Source organism: Salvelinus fontinalis, chromosome 40 (assembly GCF_029448725.1).
Source record: "Salvelinus fontinalis isolate EN_2023a chromosome 40, ASM2944872v1, whole genome shotgun sequence".
Taxonomy (NCBI): Eukaryota; Metazoa; Chordata; class Actinopteri; order Salmoniformes; family Salmonidae; genus Salvelinus; species Salvelinus fontinalis.
This window is the reverse complement of record NC_074704.1, coordinates 28,295,642-28,320,028: the sequence shown is the minus strand read 5'-3', so window position 1 is coordinate 28,320,028 and position 24,387 is coordinate 28,295,642. Positions and strand designations below refer to the sequence as shown.

General features: G+C 43.9%; 1 protein-coding gene and 1 pseudogene across 4 annotated transcripts in view; both read right to left on the bottom strand.

Annotated features, from left to right (window-relative positions):
• The window catches only part of LOC129839846 (son of sevenless homolog 1-like), an 83,588-nt gene extending 77,700 nt beyond the window's left edge, over positions 1-5,888 (bottom strand). For 2 of the 4 annotated variants that reach the window (XM_055907517.1, XM_055907518.1), the window contains exon 1: positions 4,698-5,888. In XM_055907517.1, coding sequence (XP_055763492.1) covers positions 4,698-4,784 — 87 coding nt within the window. In that variant the 5' untranslated portion in view covers positions 4,785-5,888. The remainder of the gene's footprint in view (positions 1-4,697) is intronic. The other 2 variants (XM_055907519.1, XM_055907520.1) reach the window with 1 other exon arrangement.
• Positions 5,889-9,190: 3,302 nt separating this feature from the next.
• LOC129839614 (mitogen-activated protein kinase kinase kinase kinase 3-like) overlaps positions 9,191-24,387 on the bottom strand; it is an 85,225-nt pseudogene continuing 70,028 nt past the window's right edge.

Genomic DNA, 24,387 nt, shown 5'->3' with positions numbered 1-24,387 from the left:
ATAGGCTTGAAGTTATAAACAGCGCTGTGCTTCAAGCATTGCGAAGAGCTGCTGGCAAACGCAGGAAAGTGCCATTTGAATGAAAGCCTGCTGCTGCCTACCACCGCTCAGTCAGACTGCTCTATCAAATCATAGACTAAATCATAATAAACACACAGAAATACGAGCCTTAGGGCATTAATATGGTCAAATCTGGTAACTATCATTTAAAAAAAAAAAACGTTTATTCTTTCAGTGAAATACGGAACCATTCCGTATTTTATCTATAGGGTGGCAACTCTAAGTCTAAATATTGCTGTTACATTGCACAACCTTCAATGTTATGTCATAATTATGTACAATTCTGGCAAATTAATTGCGGTTTTTGTTAGGAAGAAATGGTCTTCACACAGTTCGCAACGAGCCAGGTGGCCCAAACTGCTGCATATACCCCTACTCTGCTTGCACTGAACGCAAGAGAAGTGACACAATTTCCCTAGTTAATATTGCCTGCTAACATGCATTCTTTTAATTCTTTTAACTAAAATTGCAGATTTAAAAAAAATATACTTGTGTATTGATTTTAAGAAAGGCATTGATGCTTATGGTTAGGTACACATTGGTGCAACGATTATGCTTTTTTCACGAATGCGGTTTTGTTAAATCCTCACCCGTTTGGCAAAGTAGGCTGTGATTCAATGATAAATTAACAGGCACCGCATTGATTATATGCAACGCGGGACAAGCTAGTTAAACTAGTAATATCAACAACCATGTGTAGTTAACTAGTGATAATGTTAAGATTGATTGTTTTTTATAAGTTTAATGCTAGCTGGCAACTTACCTTGGCTTCTTGCTGCACTCATGTAACAGGTGGTCAGCCTGCCACGCAGTCTCCTCGTGGAGTGCAATGTAATCGGCCATAATCGCCGTCCAAAAATGCCAATTACCGATTATAGATTATGAAAACTTGAAATCGGCCATGCCGATTAAATCAGTCGACCTCTATTTTCAACAGTGCATAGATAACAATTACCCAGCAAACACATAGGTTGTTGCTGAACTAATAAAGCCTAATATAACGCAAGCCATTTTACAATTTGAATGCTGAAGGTACCGAGCAGATGTGCAATATCAGGAACAGGCTGCCTACCCCACGTTGGTCAGCGCCCAAAGCTGAGCACAGTGCGCAGTTTGTCTAGGCTACTGATTTTGTCTGGGGTTGTTCGGCATGCAAAATGACTTGTAGATCAATGACTGTTAACAGTTACACACAGTTCGACACTGAAGGAGAGGACGCATCAGTTGTCGCAAAAGATTAGATACTTTCAGAAGGTAGAAATAATGTAATACGACTCCCCAAAAAATTGCGAACGGGTGATTCGTAAAGTTTAAAATCTATTTTCTGACAGATGCAAGCTACATTTGGATCGGTTTTGAGTCCGCAGACCAATGCGGATGTTAAACATTTGAATTGGGGACTGATGTGTATCGGTGAATAGTTACATCCCTAGCAAACAGACTAGGAGAACAACAAAAAGAGGAAAATGGGGCACACTGTTTATACGGAAAATTGTCTGGGCTTGAAAATTGTGATTATTGCCTACGCTAAACTGATTAATTTGATTAATTATTGTCGAAGAGTAGAGGCACAAGATGCAGCATGTTTGGATGTAAATGCAATTGTAACGTGAAAAGTCTTTGTAAGTACATATGGCTGAGTTAGTGTGACATTATCCATCTTCAATTTAAGATTATCTCCATTGATATTTAGCAGGGCTGGGAGAATATTAGGGAATATTCTACAGACTACAGCTGGGTTTCTGAAAAACCTGACCACAAATTTGCCTACAAAATGAGCAAATTACTCTGCGCATTAAGTACAAAAATTTCAGCAGAGAACTTGAAAGACTTTGCAAACTCACTCCATTGGAAATGTGCAGGGAGGATAAAATGAGGGCTTGCTCTTGACAAAGCCTCTCATGGCACTCTCATGGCAGAGCTGACAAACGTGGCCTTTTGGCTTTGGCAAAGCTGGCCAAAATGTCTTGAGCAATGAACCAAGGAGGAAATATACATTTTTAAACAATGGCATGACAAAACAATCCCGATTTCCCCATTTCATTCCACAGCAGAAACCTGAACAATGCTCATCCACTGGAGCGCATGCACGTTTTCGAATCCTCTCAGTTCCCTGTGCCAGCACGTTCCAGACAAATGTAACACTTTTTTTTAAAGCCGAGAGGCCAATGGCTAAATCAATAAAGGTTAACAGACAGTGTGTCCACTTTGAACGGCTCAATGCGGAAACGCTGGTCTTGCCATGGGGCTCTTTTGAAGTCTTCCATAACCTCCCCTAGACTTGTTGACACAGCTTGAGCGGGGAAAGCCACACTTGAGGGATCCGAGGGGGGTGGAGAAGGGGGTAAAAGCTTGTCGCAAAAAATTCCTTAATGCGACCCACTGGGGCTATAACCTCCCCACCGTTGTCTCTCACTCCCGCTCTCTGCGAGGGCTGACTTGCTCTAACCTCATGCATCGGGCTACATTCCTGCCATGCCTGTGGCGTTACACTGCTACGGCATCATCGCACTTTAGCATTTGCCGGCCCTTGCCAGTCTACACACAACAGGAATGCAGATTCCATCCCCCATCGTTGGGATGCCACATGTGCCAGTCGTCCAACAGTGGGAACTCGAGCAAAGACTTTAACTGTTTCTCTGCAGCATTCCTTCACAGTTCATTCAATCTCCCACATAAGACCAACTTCTCAAACATAATGAACAGTGTACTGTTTCTGCGGCGTTGGCTAAAAGATTAACCGAGGCATGTCAAAGGTCATTTCCAGATTCATATCAAATGGTACACTGTATCATTACATCATTCAGTCCTAGCTGGTCCATTAGGATGTTTTTTTTTCAGTAGGCTAGAATTCAGTTTCAGTATTATTAACCTACTGTTTCAGTACTGTTCTGATTCTCCCAGTTCTTCTTAGCATTCTCTTTTCCTGATCACTACCTCTGGCCCAATATGACACATAGTGGGGCTTAGGCTGGGCCTACCCCTTCATGTCAAACCCCCAGTGTAAATTGGACTACTTATTTTGTTTGTCATTCAGGTGTCCTTTTCGTCATCTTGACCACTGCCATTATATAGGCCTAATACTTTTATTTTTTAGGCCTAAATTGGTCAGTCTGGAGTGGGTTTAGCTAAGCACTTTACAGTGCAAAACAACTTGGGCTAGGCCTAGGCTGTCGTGAACTAAATATATGCTAGTCATTAACAATACTCATCTTGAGAAAGCACTGGGGTGAACAAAAAAAATGTAAAGATTTTTTTTTTTTTAAAGAAACAATTTTCGCAGCTGTCATTGTAACATCTCACTTAAGGGCTGTGACTGAAGTTCACCGACTCGGCATTCCCCTGCTCGCAGCATCTTGCTGAAAACCCCCCCACCCTGATCACCTCACGCCAGTCACAGGCCTCTATTTACCAACACACGCAAACTGGAGAGGCTCTAGTCAGTGTTCACTCTGTGTAGACCAAGGTAACATGTGTGGTGTGTCACTAAAATTTGCCCACATCAGGCATGTTACTTCAAACCCTCCCGACAAAGGCCGACATGCGTTTGTTTGATCAATAACATCAATTTCACTCAGCAGCGAGTTGGTAAATCGCCCAAAACATGGCCAGCACCTTTATGAGACTATATGAGGGTGTCCCAAAATATCTAGACAGAGTCAGAATCGACTTGAAAAAAATGTGCTGCATCAATCTTGATGGGCTGTGACCCAAGTATGTAATGTTTCAAAACCTCATTTCTCTTTAAATACCTGTGGAAGCAGACAAGCAGAGTACCACAGCAACAATATAAATGACACTTATGACTACTCTTGCATTTCTCAAGATGATTAATACTACAATATTCAGGGTTGCTGCTGGCAAGTCGTTTATTTATTCCGTGTCTGAAATTGAGGGCCCAGTTTGAACGTTGCTATGGGTCCCTTAGCTTAGGAAAAAGTGCAGTCTTGCCGAGGGGGGACAACGTTCTGTGAGTGTGACAGCGTCCTCCCCCACAGAAGCTCGTTCTGTGAGTGTGACAGCGTCCTCCCCCACAGAAGCTCGTTCTATGAGTGTGACAGCGTCCTCCCCCACAGAAGCTGCCAGTGCCACCACACTCAAACTGACACGGTGGGCAAGATGTGCATGTAGTGACGCTGAGATAGCAGATACAAATAAAAGGAGACATTTGTAGAAATGGTGTAATGTACGGGAAACTAGCAACGTTCGAGTTTAGGTGTAACAAAAAAAAGTTAAGTCAAACATAGGGATGTGTGCTTCTGTCACGGGTCCCCACGGGTGCACCCCAATAATGAGCAGGGGGCAGCTAACAACAGTAGCCGATATACAACGTTATCTTGGTACTATTAGCACACACACAAGCATTTCGCTCCACCCGTAATAACATCTGCTAAATATGTGTATGCACCCAATAAAATGTGATTTGACCAACCAAACCATGTGTCACTGGCAACATGGTGTGTTTTTGACATGGCACCATCAATGTATGTTGCAAACAAAATCTATTCCTACAAGACAACACAGTTTGAGTTAGCTAATTAACGTTAGCTGACTAGCTAATAATAGCTACTTTGCTTGTAATGTATACCCCCGCCGTCTAGTTAGTTCGCTTTGCACCTGCCAACTTCCTAGCCTACCTTGTTCAGGGAGGGTACCAATAGCCCCCGCCATTTCGGTGCGTTCTCCTCGCTGAAAAAGTCGTACTGAACCTGGGCCGCTTGCATAGCTTCAGCAGTTCGTCTTCGTGCGCTATCTTGCAGCCAGCGAGCGATGTGTGTTCACGGCCACTCTTCACATCAAAACAGTATATAGTGTGGCCCGTGGTTGGAACTGAGAGGTGCAATATTCTGTGCGGCCCGCTGCCTCAGAATATCCACGCAATGAGCATTCCTCTACCAAAACAGTTAACAATGCGACCATTGCATCGGTCGTCTGCAGATGTTGATAGCCGCTAGCTAGCCGTCTGCAGCTGCCTAAGCAAGTAGCTATCGTTAACTAGCAGGCTTGCGCTTTCGGACATTAAGTTTAAAAAAGGCAAAATTCACGAAACCAAATATACTTCAAATGCTAACTAGCAAGCTTGCGTTGCGTTGTCAAATGGAAATGATTCCAAGTTCTGAACGGACGTTGTTGATGGCAACAACGTTAGCCTCGCTAATTTAGCAAACTAGCTTGCAGCCGAGCTGGTGATGTTACCAGCCATAGCCGATCGATCCGAATCGGAAGATGGTTGGCAGTAGTGATCAACTAGCAATCTGTGGACAGTGGCGTAGCTGTCTAGCTAGTATCCAATTTGGAGATTAATGTGTCACTTCACGTTTCGGGAACTGCGATACTGTTCGTCCTTTTCGGCCAGTTGAATCATTCACTATATTTTGGGGGAAAAAAACCTCTTCGGTGCATAATCGCCCATTTTCACCGAATCTTCGACAGGGTGGATATTGATACCCGTGTTATCCTTCATGAATTTATAATTTCCAAATCATGTCTCCAGACTATTTAGCTTTGTGTTAGGTTATCGAGAAAACCAAGATCCCACGCACAGGCTGGCTTTAATGACCAGTTTGGCTTTGGTCAAAATTATTTATTTGGACGATTGTTATGACTCTGGTCGGGTGCAGTTGTTGGTAGAAGAATTGCACAGGCGCAATGGATAGCTAATGACGTACTTCGGGCTTGTTTTCGATAATCATCGCGCCTGCCCAAAATCTGGATATAATCTGGCTAAACCGAGAGCAATAATTGATTAAACGATAGAACGAAAAAGATCGCTTGATGAGGATCACTTGAAACCATTGCATACTCACAGGGCCCTAAACACTGACTGTCTCCAACACACACACACTCTCTACCATCATTTGCTCACTCACACATAATATGCACATACATTTCTACTGACTCGACACACCCACTCACATACAAACTACTACTATTCTGTATATTTTATATCCTGTTGCCTAGTCACATTACCCCTATACAGATTTACCTCCATCACTCCAGTATCCCTGCACGTGTAAATATGGTATTGGAACTAACATTAAAAAAATGTCCTGTATATAGTACCGTATGCTTACTTAATTACTTTGTGTATTTCTTATTCTTATTTCTCGTGTGCTTTTTTTCTAGTAAACCAGTTATGGATTATTGCACTTTTGTGTTGAGTTTGCAAGAAAGTAATTTCACTGTACTTCTGAAATTTGAAACATGCCAACGATGCATGCGAACTAGTGCTAGATTAACTCATGCGGTGAGGTCGCAGACTTGATTAGCAGAGCCCAGAGAAAACATCATGGAAACCATTTATCTTTTTGTAGAGACTTCCCAAAGAAGACACCTCCAATAACTAATGTGTGAGGCAGTTAATGTTATAGAAAGTATTCCAAATGTTAAAAATACACATCTACATCTTGGCAGAAATTTTTCGTTAGGTTTAATAGGCATAAAATACATACAGTTGAAGTCGGGATTTACATACACCTTAGCCAAATACATTTAAACTCAGTTTTCACAAATCCTGACATTTAATCCTTGTTAACAATCCCTGTCTTTGGTCAGTTAGGATCACCACTTTATTTTAAGAATGTGAAATGTCAGAATAATAGTAGAGAGAATGATTTATTTCACTTTTATTTATTTCATCACATTCCCAGTGGGTCAGAAGTTTACGTACACTCAATTAGTAATTGGTAGCATTGCCATTACATTGTTTAACTTGGGAAAAACGTTTTGTGTCGCCTTCCACAAAATTCCTCCTGACAGAGCTGGTGTAACTGAGTCAGGTTTGTAGGCCTCCTTGCTCACACATGCTTTTTCAGTTCTGCCTAAAAAAATTCTATAGGGTTGAGGTCAGGGCTTTGTGATGGCCACTCCAATACCTTGACTTTGTTGTCCTTAAGCCATTTTGCCACAACTTTGGAAGTATGCTTGGTGTCATTGTCCATTTGGAAGACCCATTTGCGACCAAGCTTTAACTTCCTGACTGATGTCTTGAGATGTTGCTTCAATATATCCACATAATTTTCCTCCCTCGTGATGCCATCTATTTTGTGAAGTGCACCAGTCCCTCCTGCAGCAAAGCACCCCCCACAACATGATGCTGCCACCCTCGTGCTTCACGGTTGGGATGGTGTTCTTCGGCTTGCAAGCATCCCCCTTTTTCCTCCAAACATAACAATGGTCATTATGGCCAAACAGTTCTATTTTTGTTTCATCAGACCAGAGGACATTTCTTCAAAAAGTACGATCTTTGTCTCCATGTGCAGTTGCAAACCGTAGCCTAGCTTTTTTAAAGGTGGTTTTGGAGCAGCGGCTTCTTCCTTGCTGAGCAGCCTTTCAGGTTATGTCGATATAGGACTCGTTTTACTGTGGATATAAATACTTTCTACCCGTTTCCTCCATCATCTTCACAAGATCCTTTGCTGTTGTTCTGGAATTGATTTGCACTTTTCACACCAAAGTACGTTCATCTCTAGGAGACAGAATGCGTCTCCTTCCTGAGCGGTATGGCGGCTGCGTGGTCCCATGGTGTTTATACTTGCGTACTATTGTTTGTACAGATAAACGTGGTACCTTTAGGCATTTGGAAATTGCTCCCAAGGATGAACCAGACTTGTGGAGGTCTCCAATGTGTTTTCTGAGGTCTTGGCTGATTTATTTTGATTTTCCCATGATGTCAAGCAAAGAGGAACTGAGTTTGAAGGTAGGCATTGAAATACATCCACAGGTACACCTCCATTTGACTCAATTAGCATATCAGAAGCTTCTAAAGCCATGACATCATTGTTTCCAAGCTGTTTAAAGGCACAGTCAATTTAGTGTATGTAAACTGACCCACTGGAATTGTGATACAGTGAATTACAAGTGAAATAATCTGTAAACAATTGTTGGAAAAAGTACTTGTGTCATGCACAAAGTAGATGTCCTAACCAACTTACCAAAACTATACTTTGATAACAAGACATTTGTGGAGTGGTTGAAAAACAAGTTTTAATGACTCCAACCTAAGTGTATGTAAACTTCCAACTTCAACTGTATACCCACTAAAATGTCAGAGAGAAAAACTTTAGGCTTTCTATAGTTCATCAGTCAATCAATGTATCCCAGCATGGGTTAAAATGTTTAATATGTAACATGTCCAAATATAGGCAGTTGTACAGGCAAAATTAAGCAATTTTATTTTACAGTATTTACATGAAACAAAAGCAACATGGAAAGAAACCAAGTGAGACGTTCCTTATACTTCATCATATCATCTAAGATTTGAAAGAGAAATAAAACAGGCTTCCTACGGCTCATCAGTCAATCAATTCAGCCCATCACGAGTTAAAATGTGTAATATGTAACATGTCCAAATATTGGCAGTTAAACAATTAAGCACTTTTATTTTACCCTATTTTACATGACACAAAAGCAATCGCGAAAGAAACCAAGTGTGAAGATCCTTGTACCTCATCATTACCCTCCCCTTTAGTTGTGTAGGCTACATGGAGTCAGCGAGGGACATTTAGTGTTACATGTTCAATTTGGCCCCACATATTCTCACTGAATCCCCAACGCATGAGGTAGAGGTCTTACTATCACGCCCAAACACCATAACATACAATATGAACAATGCAATTTGGCAACATTCAACTCATTGGCCACCATATAAGGAAAGGGACTCTAAGATGGTACAACTGCCCAGAGTCTCTTCAGTTCTACTGCAGTTTAAAAAAATAAACCTTACATTGCCTGGTTAAATGCCTTAAGTTAACATCTAAAGTGTATAGCATGATGTATTCTAATGCACCCATGCAGATACTTTGTTATAAGTGCAAATGAACCATACCTTAAATGTATGAATAAAGTGTCTCATTGCGTACAACTAGTGCATATCTGAGCATCGACAACTTTCGATGGGGTTGGAATTGAAGTGTGAAAATAAAATGACATTGCATATGGCTTCATATCAAAATGAGCCTAACATATTAAAAAAAAAAGGCAACTCATGATCAAAATGAACAGACACTTTGCTCTTTGACATCCTCCCACTAAGTTTTGTAAAATTACATTGCTTGACAAGCCCTTAAAAGTAGTACCCCACATTGATTAGCCAACAACTCTTTATATCTCTCAAATGTTGGGGGGGGGGGGGGGGGGGGGGGCAACTGTACAAAATATATGCAGCATGGCTATCTACATGACATACTCATAGTGTACAACCTCAACATTCTATTTACATGAATTACAAACACATTGGTCAAGCACTTGTTAGGTAAGGTCGCATGCTCTCAGTAGTTGGTCAATACTGAAATAGTGCGATATCCAGGAAGGTGGGTTTGTGTTACTATAAATGTTGACTTTCAATTAAAATCATAAGGTGTATCTAAAAATAGGACACATCCAAGGTCGCTTGCTTGATGGCTGGTCCGATTGCATCTGAGACCAAGGAGTTGCAGAGTCAGACATGTCCTCCTCATCATATTCTGTTCCCATCAGGACATGAATTCCAATGTATGAACAGAAAAATAAACCTAATTGCAATATTCAATGGCTGAATTAAATTCAGATTCATAATCTCTTAAAGTGTAACTGAAACCAACCCCGGGCCATGTTCATTAAGGCATACAATGGAAAATGTTTTTGACACCGACAATGAAACCTAAGGTTTCTTATTGGACAGGTTCAGATAGTACATCTCTGTATCACTTTGTTTCAGAAAGTTTTGTGCCTACTGAACAGGACTCTGGTTACCAGAGCACAGGGTGGTTAGTAACTGTTCTCGTGTCCAGCCAGGATGTATAGGTTGCTGTGCGCTGTAGGGGTTGTCTGTAGGTCTGCTCTCCAGCACTACAACCCTGCAATCAAAGGCACAATAGGGGTGTATTCAGTGATGTGAAATGTTCTGAATGTTGCAGATAGAAATGTAATTAATAGAGCTGGCCCCATTACTGTCCCTATTCCATCTGACAGACAATCATATCTGTTCTACACAAAACATTTCTATCTGAACCTTTTATGTTGTTACATCCTCCTGAACAGCACTGAGTCACTTTATGGCCACAGACAGACTTCAGTCTCGATGGCACAGATCTCACAATGCTTTGATAAGTGTTAAACATAGCATGAACTGCAAGAATACGATATATTAATCTTCTGAGATGCGACTGCAAAAAATAAGATCTGGAACACCACAATATCTATTACAGGCAACTAATCGAGGAACTTTAAAAATATATATATATTTTTTAACTTGCATAGTTTTTTAAAATTAATTTGACTGCAGTCAGATATGAGGGAGATACAGTTGAATCTAATCCTAGTCAAAATTCCATGTCTTAGGTCAGTTAGGATCATCACTTTATTATAAGAATGTGTAATGTCAGAATAATAGTAGAGAATTATTTATTTCAGCTTTTATTTCTTTCATCACATTCCCAGTGGGTCAGACGTTGTCACGATCGTCATAATAAGCGGACCAAGGCGCAGCGGGATATGAAGACATCTTCTTTTATTAAAGATGACGAAACACGAAACGAACACTTTTACAAAACAAAACAACAAACGACCGTGAAGCTACAAACGTAAGTGCATACACAAGCTACTAACGTTCAACATAGACAATTACCCACAAACACCTAAAGCCTATGGCTGCCTTAAATATGGCTCCCAATCAGAGACAACAATAAACAGCTGTCTCTGATTGAGAACCAAATCAGGCAACCATAGACTTTCCTAAACACCTACACTGAACACAACCCCATACATACTAAAAATCCCTTAAACAATACACACACCCTAAACTAGACACAACACACAAACATCCCCCATGTCACACCCTGACCTAACTAAACTAATAAAGAAAATCAATATAAGAGGCCAGGGTGTGACAGTACCCCCCCCCCCCAAAGGTGCGGACTCCGGCCGCAAAACCTGACACAGAAGGGGAGGGTCCGGGTGGGCCTTCCTATGGTGGCGGCTCGGGTGCGGGACGTGGATCCCCCTCCACCATAGTCACTAACCGCTTTGGTGGCGCCTTTGGAACGGCGAGTCCCGGACTGAATACCATCCCAGAGGGCGCCACTGGACAGAGGGGCAGCTCCGGACTGAGGGGCAGCTCCGGACTGAGGGGCAGCTCCGGACTGAGGGGCAGCTCCGGACTGGCAGACGGCTCTGGCGGATCCTGGCTGACTGACGGCTCTGGCGGATCCTGGCTGACTGACGGCTCTGGCGGATCCTGGCTGGCTGACGGCTCTGGCGGATCCTGGCTGGCTGACGGCTCTGGCGGATCCTGGCTGGCTGACGGCTCTGGCGGATCCTGGCTGGCTGACGGCTCTGGCGGATCCTGGCTGGCTGACGGCTCTGGCGGATCCTGGCTGGCTGACGGCTCTGGCGGATCCTGGCTGGCTGACGGCTCTGGCGGATCCTGGCTGGCTGACGGCTCTGGCGGATCCTGGCTGGCTGACGGCTCTGGCGGATCCTGGCTGGCTGACGGCTCTGGCGGATCCTGGCTGGCTGACGGCTCTGGCGGATCCTGGCTGGCTGACGGCTCTGGCGGGTCATGGCTGGCTGACGGCTCTGGCTGGTCATGGCTGGCTGACGGCTCTGGCTGGTCATGGCTGGCTGACGGCTCTGGCTGGTCATGGCTGGCTGACGGCTCTGGCTGGTCATGGCTGGCTGACGGCTCTGGCTGGTCATGGCTGGCTGACGGCTCTGGCTGGTCATGGCTGGCTGACGGCTCTGGCTGGTCATGGCTGGCTGACGGCTCTGGCGGATCCTGGCTGACTGGCGGCTCTGGCGGATCCTGGCTGACTGGCGGCTCTGGCGGATCCTGGCTGACTGGCGGCTCTAGCGGCTCCTGACTGACGAACGGCTCTGACGGCTCGGGACAGACGGGCGGCTCTAACGGCTCGGGACAGACGGATGGCGCTGGGCAGACGGATGGCTCAGACGGCGCTGGGCAGACGGATGGCTCAGACGGCGCTGGGCAGACGGATGGCTCAGACGGCGCTGGGCAGACGGATGGCTCAGACGGCGCTGGGCAGACGGATGGCTCAGACGGCGCTGGGCAGACGGATGGCTCAGACGGCGCTGGGCAGACGGATGGCTCAGACGGCGCTGGGCAGACGGATAGCTCAGACGGCGCTGGGCAGACGCATGGCTCAGATGGCGCTGGGCAGACGCATGGCTCAGATGGCGCTGGGCAGACGCATGGCTCAGATGGCGCTGGGCAGACGGATGGCTCAGATGGCGTTGGGCAGACGGATGGCTCAGATGGCGTTGGGCAGGCAGTCAGCTCAGACGGCGTTGGGCAGACGGATGGCTCAGATGGCATTGGGCAGGCAGGCAGCTCAGACGGCGCTGGGCAGACGAGCAGTGCAGGCGGCGTTGGGCAGACGTCCGACTCTGACCTGCTGAGGCGCACAGTAGGCCTGGTGCGTGGTGCCGGAACTGGTGGTACCGGACTGGAGACACGCACCTCAAGGCTAGTGCAGGGAGCAGGAACAGGGCACACTGAGTTCTCGAGACGCACTATAGGACTGGTGCGTGGTACCGGGACTGGTGGTACCGGGCTGAGGGCACGCACCTCAGAGCGAGTGCGGGGAGAAGGATCAGTGCGTACAGGGCTCTGGAGACGCACATGAGGCTTGGTGCGTGGTGCCGGAACTGGTGGTACCGGGCTGGGGACACGCATCTCAGGGCTAGTGCGGGGAGCAGCAACAGGACACACAGGACTCTGGAGGCGCACAGGAGGCTTGGTGCGTGGTGTAGGCACTGGTGGTAATGGGCTGGAGACACGCACCTCAAGGCTAGTGCGGGGAGCAGGAACAGGACACACTGGGTTGTGAAGGTGTACTGGAGACCTGGTGTGTATAGCCGGCATCAAATCTTCCGGAACTTTAACACAAGTTTCAGGCTGAGTACGAGGAACTGACACAGGTGGCATCGGACAGCTAACACGCTCCTCAGGGAAAATGCCATGCATACTCTGCCAAATCAACAGCTCTCTCTCTTCACTCTCCTCCAATTTCGTCAACAACTCCTCGAATGTCTCATAATCTCCCTTTCGTTCACTCTCCTCCAATCTGTCCAATAACTCCTCGACCATCTCAGACTCACCCCTCAACTTCGCCGACGGCTCCAAGTGCCCCCCCCCCCCCCAATATTTTTTTGGGGCTGTCTCTCGGGCTTCCTAACGTGTCGCCGCGCTGCCTCCATCTCGGCCTTGGGGCGGTGATATTCCCCTGGCTGTGCCCAGGGTCCTCTCCCGTCTAGGATTTCCTCCCATGTCCAGAAATCCTGCGATCGCTGCTGTTGCTTTTATTCTGCCGCTTGGTCCTTTGTTGGTGGGTGATTCTGTCACGATCGTCATAATAAGCGGACCAAGGCGCAGCGGGATATGAAGACATCTTCTCTTATTAAAGATGACGAAACAAACACTTTTACAAAACAACAAACAACCGTGAAGCTACAAACGTAAGTGCATACACAAGCTACAAACGTTCAACATAGACAATTACCCACAAACACCTAAAGCCTATGGCTGCCTTAAATATGGCTCCCAATCAGAGACAACAATAAACAGCTGTCTCTGATTGAGAACCAAATCAGGCAACCATAGACTTTCCTAAACACCTACACTGAACACAACCCCATACATACTAAAAACCCCTTAAACAATACACACACCCTAAACTAGACAAAACACACAAACATCCCCCATGTCACACCCTGACCTAACTAAACTAATAAAGAAAATCAATATAACAGAGGCCAGGGTGTGACAGACGTTTACATACACTCAATTAGAATTTGGTAGCATTGCCTTTAAATTGTCCAATTGACTCAAATTATGTCAGTTAGACAGCCGCAAAGAGGGCATGACAAAGCCTATTCCCCCTCAGGAAACTAAAAAGATTTGGCATGGGTCCTGAGATCCTCAAAAGGTTCTACAGCTGCAACATCGAGAGGATCCTGACTGGTTGCATCACTGCCTCGTACGGCAATTGCTCGGCCTCTGACCGCAAGGCACTACAAAGGGTAGTGCGTACGGCCCAGTACATCACTGGGGCTAAGCTGCCTGCCTGCCATCCAGGACCTCTACACCAGGCGGTGTCAGAGGAAGGCACTAAAAGTTGTCAAAGACCCCAGCCACCCCAGTCATAGACTGTTCTCTCTACTACTGCATGGCAAGCGGTACCGGAGTGCCAAGTCTAGGACAAAAAGGCTCCTTAACAGTTTTTACCCCCAAGCCATAAGACTCCTGAACAGGTAATCAAATGGCTACCCGGACTATTTGCATTGTGAGCCCCCCCCCACCGCAACCCTTCTTTTCACGCTGCTGCTACTCTCTGTTTATCATATATGCATAGTCACTATACACTCATGTACATACTACCTCAATTAGGCCGAACACCCCCTGCTCCCATCACATTGGCTAACCGGGCTATCTGCATTGTGTCCCACCCACAACCCGCCAACCCCTCTTTTACGCTACTGCTACTCTCTGTTGATCATATATGCATAGTCACTTTATCCATATCTACATGTACATACTACCTCAATCAGCCTGACTAAACGGTGTCTGTATGTAGCCTCGCTACTTTTATAGCTTCGCTACTGTATATAGCCTCACTACTGTATATAGCCTAGCTACTGTTTTTCACTGTCTTTTTACTGTTGTTTTTATTTATTTACCTACATATTGTTCAACTAATACCTTTTTTGCAATATTGGTTAGAGCCTGTAAGTAAGCATTTCACTGTAAGGTCTACACACCTGTTGTGTTCGGCGCACGTGACAAATAAACTTTGATTTGATCAGAAGCTTCTAAAGCCATGACAACATTTTCTGGAATTTTCCAAGCTGTTTAAAGACACAGTCAACTTAGTGTATGTAAACTTCTGACCCACTGGAATTGTGATACAGTGAAGAAGTTAAGAAGTTAAGTTAAGGAAGTTTAAAATAATACATTTGTATTTTAAATGTGTTATTATTTTACTGCCAGACATAAGACTGTAAAACAGCAAATCAGCTCCAAGTGATTTTAATTTTGGAAATCTGTTCCAAAGTATTCCCACGCATAATAGAGAGATACACAGTAACAGTATGTGATTGTATACAAATGTAAGGAAGGTTTGCAATAATTATGTTTTAGTCAATGTTATATCTGTTTGGGCTTCTTGTGGTCAATTTGCAGGTTACAAATTCTTTGTAATTATGTTCCGGCCCCCTGACCATGCGCTCATGAAAAGAAACCGGCTCGAGGCTGAATCTAGTTGATGATACTTACTAAACGAATTTAGCCTCAATCTAAAAATGGATTTCTCACCTGTCTGATCCTAGGAGTCGGAATATCCTGGTGTTGTCGGAAATTTCCTGTGTAATCTGGTGGGAATATGGACAAGATCCAATAGTCACGTCATCACAGTCATTATCATATTCATCGTATAGTTTGAGCCAGCAGCATACCAACCTGCATACCACTGCTGGCTTGCTTCTGAAGCTAAGCAGGGTTGGTCCTGGTGAATCCCTGGATGGGAGACCAGATGCTGCGGGAAGTGGTGTTGGAGGGCCAGTACGAGGGACTCTTTCCTCTGGTCTAAAAAATATCCCAATGCCCCAGAGCAGTGATTGGGGACACTGCCCTGTGTAGGGTGCCGTCTTTCGGATGGGACGTTAAACGTGTGTCCTGACTCTCTGAGGTCATTAAAGATCCCATGGCACTTATTGTAAGAGTAGGGCTGTTAACCCTGGTGTCCTGGCTAAATTCCCAATCTGGCCCTCAAATCATCATGGTCACCTAATAATCCCCAGTTTACAATTGGCTCATTCATCCCCCTCCTCTCCCCTGTAACTATTCCCCAGGTCGTTGCTGTAAATGAGAATGTGTTCTCAGTCAACTTACCTGGTAAAATAACGAATACAATAAACAGTTCAAATACTATTGTTATACACAGTTATTGCGTCCGCCGGAGCATTGACACAACTTGCCTCATTAGATTTGAAACTCCGTCCTTGCATGCCATGTCTCCAGAAAGCCAGAACACTGTCTTGAAGGCAGACTGCGGAAAAGATGGATATTTAATATACCGTATTCAAAAGTTCACCACAATGTCATTTATCATAACATGACTGTGATACTCTGCTCTCCTCTCCATTCAATAGCTGTTGATACGTGTGTGTGTTAGCTAATCTCTAGCAAAGGGGGCAAGGGCGATTACCTATCGACTCAATCTGGAAATTAAACGTCAGCTCGGCTGAAAGCTTTCTACTGGACTCCAGCCTCCCCTGCAGATTCACAATCTTAATGGATCCTGAGGGGGGAAAATGACATATGGAAGTTAAACAATGATGCTATTACATGAGACTGAAGACATCCAGGCACAAAATGGCTGCCGTCCATCCAGGCGGAGTGCAACATATTGGTGGCTATTGAGGTGAGTTTCCCCCGTGTCATTTAAAGGACAGCTCAGTGATAAAACATGATACACGGTTCAAATATTGTCATAATGTTATTAGCAATGCATAGAATGAATGTACAATGCATGTATAATCTATATGGATAATATTACAATACAAATCTGATTTTTGGATAGTCAAGACATGCTGCTAGACTCACGATCCAAGCAGACAAGAATGGCGTCTCTTTCCAGTTGAGTCACATGGATAACACATAAAAACCTCAACTAACCATTTCATCTTTTGCTTTATTAACGTCAAACATGTTCCATTATGAATGTGCACAACGATATAGGACTATATTTTCTCTATAATTGTATAATTCTCTATAACAATTTCCAGTATGGTCAATGTGTAGAATGTGAACGTCAGTCTTCAGTGTGTGCTACGATAAAAAAAAAAAAGAATAAATGGGGATTTAAAAAAATGATGATATTGAATGTTTATTTAATTTCAATGAAGTTCCATATTAAAGGAGCACTAAAATCTAGAGTTGTGTCAAGTCTATGTCAATGAGGACTCAAGGTCAGTCTTTGAATGAGACCTTACCGGACTCTTTGAGCCAGGGGCAAGCGGTGTTGGGGTCCAGCGTCTCAAAGCGTACCACCTGGTTGAGCTCCGTGCCCTTGCTGACGCCCATACAGATGAGGGGGTACTGGTGCTCGGGCACCACAAGCATCTCTTAAACCTCCATCGGGCACGGCAGGGGAAAGTCAATGTTCTTAGGAGGAGAGGGTTAGCGTTAACATTAGCCTTGTCAATGTTAGGAAGAGAGGGTTAGCATTATCATTATGCTACATGGTCTAGACTCTAGCATGTTATCATGCTAATCTCAAATTCTTTATTCTTGGGAGGAGGAGAGTTAGCATTAGGCATGTAGACGGGTGGGGTGTTTACCAACAAGAACGATGCGCGCGGAACCACAAAGTAAAAACAGACGGGGTTGGCTTACAATCAAAGTATTATTGGCAACATGTATGATATATATCGTAAAAAACATAAATAACAGGGTAAGCGTTAGCATTAGCTCATCGGTTACAAAGCAAGGGTAGCTTAGTCTATGTTGGCGGGTTAGCATGCTCATCTCAAACACAGCCACCTCCGGTGCCAGCGGGCAGGGGGAAGTCAGTGTTTTTAGGAAGAGGGAAGTGTGTTTTCCATTAGCATGTAGGCTACAAAGTAAAGGGATGTCTCTTAGCATATCTCTCAAACACCTCCATTTGACAGGGCAGTTAGGGGAAAGTTGTGGACTGTTATTAGTCAATTCTTCCCCGGAAGCTATTATCATAGCTAGTGTGAATGCTTTTTTGTTTTTGATTGAAACCTCAATGGCCAAACTCTTATATGGCTATGACATGGGCTGTCAGCACTCCAAAAAGGTTTGGGGAGAGTGAGCCTGGCAAACACGTGGAGATGGCTAAATAAATGCACACAGACACAAAAATTCTTACCTTGATGAGCATGAACTTCCGCATGGGCTCCACCCATTCCAACATGACCACACTGGATTGGAAGCCTCCTCACAAGTACTTGTGGCCCGTGTAAGGGTTTCTCACTAAGGGGGAATACTTGGTGGTCAGCCGGGGTTGTCAATCATACTAAGCTGTGACCACAATGTATTTCAAAGACTTTTCTACTATTGGTACCCAGTTGAAGAGGTTGTTGTCCTAATTGGTTATAAGGGGAATGGAGAACTATTGTGTTTATTACACGTAGTGAAGTGGTGCATCTACTCTCCATCTTGTAGCAAGATTATGTAGCAACTTGTGGGAAAGTAATGGGTCCGACGTAGAAAGAGATGAAAACCAAGGGGGGGAGAGAGAGAGAGCGAGAGCGAGAGAGAGAGAGAGAGAGAGAGAGAGAGAGAGAGAGAGAGAGAGAGAGAGAGAGAGAGAAAAAGAGTATGTCCATGACTACTCACCCACACAGCACTTCTGACATCCCTTGGTGTCGGAAATCTTGTTGGAGATGGAAAATTTCCTAAAAACCACAATAACAAAGTCTGAAAAGTAGGACTCTACCCACAGAAAACTCCTACACACAGAGGCATCGCCACCTTCTTACCTTGGAATGATTTTGTCTGGGAGCCGGTGGGTGGGGATGGCCATTGGCAGCTTCTGCATCTGTCGAGCGTGCTCATACAGACCCGCCAGATTGTGACAGTAGAGCTGCGTGGCTTTTCCTGCCAAAAAACACAACGAACACACCTTTTGAGTGCTTTGAAGGCAATTATAATATCTTTAAATTTCACGCAAAAAGTGCAGCGTCTAACCGCTTGTATATCTGGAGCAAGTATTGACAAGTAGTATTTACATTTACGAGTGCATATTTCATGATAAAATTAGACTAATGCTCTTGATGACAGATTGCTGCTTATGATTTATGTTTTTAATGTCTGTCACTGCCATTGTGTGTGGCCAAAGGTGCATTTAAATGACGTGTCTGGAGAAGCTATTCTATTCTGGAAACTATAAACAAACAACGTAAAACTTTGTGTGTACTAGTTAATCCTTGAGATATATGAGCAATGTGTGGCAATACAGGTTTTCTATGATGAATCCTTACCAGATATGGAGAGCAGACTATTACTCATGACATAAAGCCACATACACTTCCGGGGACAGAGCTAGGAAATAAAACAAATGTTGATCTGTTTTTAATAGTTCTGTAGGTGGTCAAATGAAATCGTAATCCGTGTCTCGTTGACCAGTTCTGGATCAAACCTCAAATGCTTTACGTACGTCACAGAGAAGCAAGCATTCAAATTGAACTATAATCTGTAACACGATGTGATAGAGAATATTTCAACCATTACATAAATACATAGATTCCATTTCATACATTACACTGTGAAAACATTGGAAGCAGTTGGAACAATTGAAATGTACGGACAAAAAGATCATTCAAATGAAATATTGAGACACCGACCTGTTCCATGGAGGAGTCATGCAGTTCGTTGAGATTTAGAGTGTAAATGCCCTCTTCGGCACCCAATAGCAGGTATTGGTCTAAAACAGAGAATGAAACAATGAAGTATTATAACAGAGAGGCCGGTAAACTTGGACAATACACACATTGCCTAGGACTCTGCCTAAGAAGGAAAATAATAGTAGCACATGCAAACTGCAAATAAGACATGTGAGTAAGACAAAGACAAAAGTCAAGTTAGCCTAGACTCCTGTTCTAGGTTTCTCCCAAGCCTTTCTCGAACAAGAATACAGTGGGACGCCTGGTAGCGTGAGACTGAAAATAAAGTAATCCAATCAATTGCAGATAAAGGTAAACCGCACAGCGGGTTTGGTCAAAATATTAACCGCGCTCTGTCTGTCAGACCCTGCACACTTTCGGCGTGGGGGGGAAGGCCATTACTGATTGGTTTCTGAGGAAACAGGAAATGACATCATCATACCAAGGTCAGCGTAGAATAATTAACAATCATAGTTCAAATATACTGTATATTATACTGTAATATTATTCAATATGAAAATAATATGTGGATCTTATAGAGTTCTATTTAACTATGCGTTAACAATGGTATCATTCTGTCTTCATCAGTGCTGTAATATCTTGGGAATGACACGGTAGCACTTTGACTGAACTATAAGTGATCTTTAATTCATGAGTCGTTGCTTATTAACGATTAACTAATGAGGTAAACATAGAATAAATGCTCTTTGTGCAGAGCTCTGGGTGCAAATAGAAATACACTTCTAAGAAGAATGAGAAGATTTATGTGTAGTCATAATGCAAAACCGCATAATTATCTATTTTGCAATGAAAATGTAAGTCTTATCTTAGCTGTTAGGACATGTTAATGAATTAATCACCATTTACATGAATTATTCACCAAATAACTTACCTTCAGGTAACACATAGTAAAGTTAGTATTAAAAATGTGAAAAGGTCAGAAACATTTTAAATAACACTTTCTATGACCCAGCGCTGTGCAGTGCATTATGAATAAATTATGCAATAACGCATTATGTACATAATGAACACCTCATTATAGATATTAATGAATTAATGACAGCCATGACCGGTTATCAATATAATGCACTTACCTGTATGTGTAACACATAATGCTTACAGGAAGTCTTATAATGCACTATGGATTTGACAGAATCCGCTTTAAGTGAATTATATACAGAAAATTCACCAAAAGTGTCGCCACCAATTTTTACGCACAGCTTCTGACCAAGGCTAAATTACTATGATGTTACCAGAATCTCTTTCCTGTCCTTCCTCGTGGTGACACAAGGTGGCATAGTAGACTGCTTCTCGGCACCACCAGCATCCCCGCTCACTTCTGATGGGCTGAACCCATTGCCTGTTAGGAGGGAACTTAATTATTAAATATTACATTATTTATTGAAATGATTCCCCCAATCGCCACAATCTGAATGGTGCTGTGGAGAGTGAAGAGGAAGCAAGAGAGTATGTGGCTCTGTGGGAACTGAGCAATTCCAACAATTGTGCTGAAACATGACACTGATAAGACTTAAGATCACCACAGTGACTAAACTAAGATTTGTCTAAAGTGGCGTCCACTCCTCGTCTCTTCTCCTTCACCTTGACATATCTGAAAACAACAGGAACGGGCGAATGGAATAGGATGGAATAGCTCAGGTACTAGTCCAGTTCTCTCATGTCAAATGCAGATGAAGGAAAGCTGATGAGGGGTGGAGAACTATTGAGATGCACACGTGAGGGACAGTCAACTTCGTTTGAAAGTTGGCCCCTGCCACCAGACTACTCGAAGTGGACAGGATGTGGAAACTGGGGAAGTTTGTGCGAGTGCATTGGAGGGTGACTCGTGGCAGAGAGGGCGTGTGACATTATCGCATGCCAACACCAGACACACCACTGCTCCTAATTAAACTGACAGGCTATAAATACTAGCTGGCAACCGCGCGTGTACAAACACACACGCGCACGGTCCACTTTGAAAAATCTGACTGGCTAAGACAGGGAGGAGGTGGGGCGGAGCCTCTTGAGGATGTTGGCAGGGTTGGAAGGAGGAAGGAGAGATCCCTGAAAACAGTGGAAGCTTTTATCTCAGCATCATCACACTTATTGTCTAAGTGGTCCAGGTTTGGTATTGTGATGAATTGAAGTGACTGACTGACTGATTCATTCGACTCACTCACCCACTGACCCATTCATTCATTAATTCATTCATTCAAGGGGATCATAGCTTTCCCTCCAACTAAGTGCAGGGGAGATAAGAAAACCCGCATTAATGCATTTTTGACAGAATTGTCTACATCTCCCAGAATGCACCCATTCAGTTTGTGAGCATGCCTTTAAACTACGTTACCTACCTAAGCTAAGCTGCTTGTGCGGGGGGAGTCTGGGGGGCGGCGGCCTGGGCGGCACATGGGTGGCAGAGCGGGCGGGGCTCTCGGCGGCTGGACAACGCTTTATGGTCCCCCCGTTGTCGTCATGGTCATCGGGGGAGCCATGGTGTGCAGGGGAGCCATAGTGTGCAGGGGAGTTGGCAACATCCTGTGGAATGGGAATGGGCTAAGAGCAAAATACAATACAAAGAGATAGGATATCAGGGTTCTGGTAAATTCCCATTTAATGAAGTCAACTGAATTGAAACAAATTACATTTGTAAAATAAAATCATACGTTGACATTGATTTGACCCCCAACGCTACAGGATCGGCATCAAAGCACACACGTCAACATGTAAAACATCATTATTAGATGTAAAGTCACACCCAGAAATACCTCGAATATTATGCTCTATTGCACACAATAGGGCTATAGGAAATACAAACAAACGTTGTGCTATGTTCAATTTAAAGTGGTGCCACAACAGGATTCCTGTGTGTACACTGTAGAAAATAGATCATCGTGCAGCTTTATATGTGAGAAAACACTACACTCTCAGTCTCATACGATGGACAATGAGTCATTTGAGGAATACTTCTTTTGAAGTTGGGAGGCGGTGGTGGAGGCTCTTTGGGCCGCATAGTGGAGCCCTTGGCACTAAGAGAGAGATAGGGCATAACTATTAGAACAACCTATTGTACTAATAGTTATACCTTTATTTGTGTATCATATACAGTGCACAAAACATTAAGTACACCTTCCTGATATTGAGTTGCACCCCCTTCCCTTTGCCCTCAGAACAGCCTCAATTCGTCAGGGCATGGACTCTACAAGGCAACAAAACCATTCTACAAAGATGCTGGCCAATGTTGACTCCAATGTATCTCACAGGAGTCAAGTTGGCTGGATGTCCTTTGGGTGGTGGACCATTCTTGATACACACGGGAAACTGTTGAGCGTTGCAGTTCTTGACACAAACCGGTGGGCCTGTCACCTGCGACAATACCCTGTTCAAAGGCACTTAAATATTTTTGTCTTGTCCATTGACCCTGGTACACATACACAATCCACGTCTCAACTGTCTCAAGGCTTCAAAATCTTTTTTTTTTACCTGCCTCCTCCCCTTCACCTACACGGATTGAAGTTTATTTAACAAGTTACATCAATAAGGGATCATAGCTTTCACCTGGATTCAGTCTGTCATGGAAAGAGCAGGTGTTCATACACTCAGTGTATATCCTGGGTCACATTCATTAGGCACTATTTGGCGTTATAAGGCATCAAATGGAAGAAAACACAGTAAATAAAAAGACGGACTACCTGGACTTGTCCAATAAGAAACGCTTAATGAACATGAACCTGGCCCCTGGTAGAGTAGCCAGTTCCTATAATTTGCATAACAAAAAAACATTTAATCTATAAATTGTATCTATGAATTAAGAGGACAGTTGTTAAGTTGAAAGGAGAAAGAGGTTGAAGACAGTAGGACTTACTGTTGCCTTTCATCATCATGGTCACCACAATCATCATCATCATCATCTAAATGAGTCTCGTGTCCCCTAAGGGAGAAGAGGGTGTCAATTTCAATTCAATTATTCAATTATTAATGCCTTTATAATTGCCCCTCTGGGATTAATACAATCCAACTATTTGTAGCGGTATTGAATTGAAGAGGTACAGTGGTAGAGGCTCCTTCGTAGCTCAGTTGATAGAGCATGACGTTTGCAATGCCAGGGCAGTGGGTTCGATTCCCGTCACCACCCATACATAAACGACAGCAGTTTTTATTGTAAGTCGCTTTGGATAAAAGCGTCTGATGAATCACATATAGAGGCATTTCTCAATCGTGGCTCAGAATCAGATGAGCGCTCCCTTCTAAGGGCTTATGAGAGACGAGGAAAGATCCACGCCATGACAACAATCCTTTTGAACAGCATTTCAGCAGTGGGGATGCATGCTCTTCTCATGTCCAATGTAAAAAAAATGCTTAATAGGCACCTCATGTCCAAAACGTTTCAACAGTGAAATGTGATACTATGCACCCTTATTCATTTCAATGTGAGGTCTACCTTAAGCCGTAACCGATCGGAAGAGTTTGTGCATATAATGTATTTGTTTTGGACTTCGGTGAGGGTTTTTTCAGGGCACACGTTTTTTTTCTTGAGGCAAACTGAAGTTGGTAGCCGAAGTCTACGTCCCTTCATCAGTGATTGCTCAACCGTAGTAAAGTCTGTTGTCATTCAGCAGTGACTCGTTTTCATGCAGTTATTTTGGTTGAGAAATACTGCACCAAACACCTTAGTTAGGATGTAAAATTGCACGACTAAGATCTCCAGGGCAAAATGAATGATGTTTCTTGCGTTATTTTGGATTCATTCGGACTATTTTGAGGAAGCGTATACTGGCTATGGCGTCTCAAAACGAACAAACTGTACTATTTCCGCTTTTTTTCAAGCAGAGGTCTTTTGAGGGAGTATGAGAGCACATTCTGTTCGCCTAGCCGACGTCTTTAGTAATGAACCGGCCAACATTTGAGAGTGCCATTTCA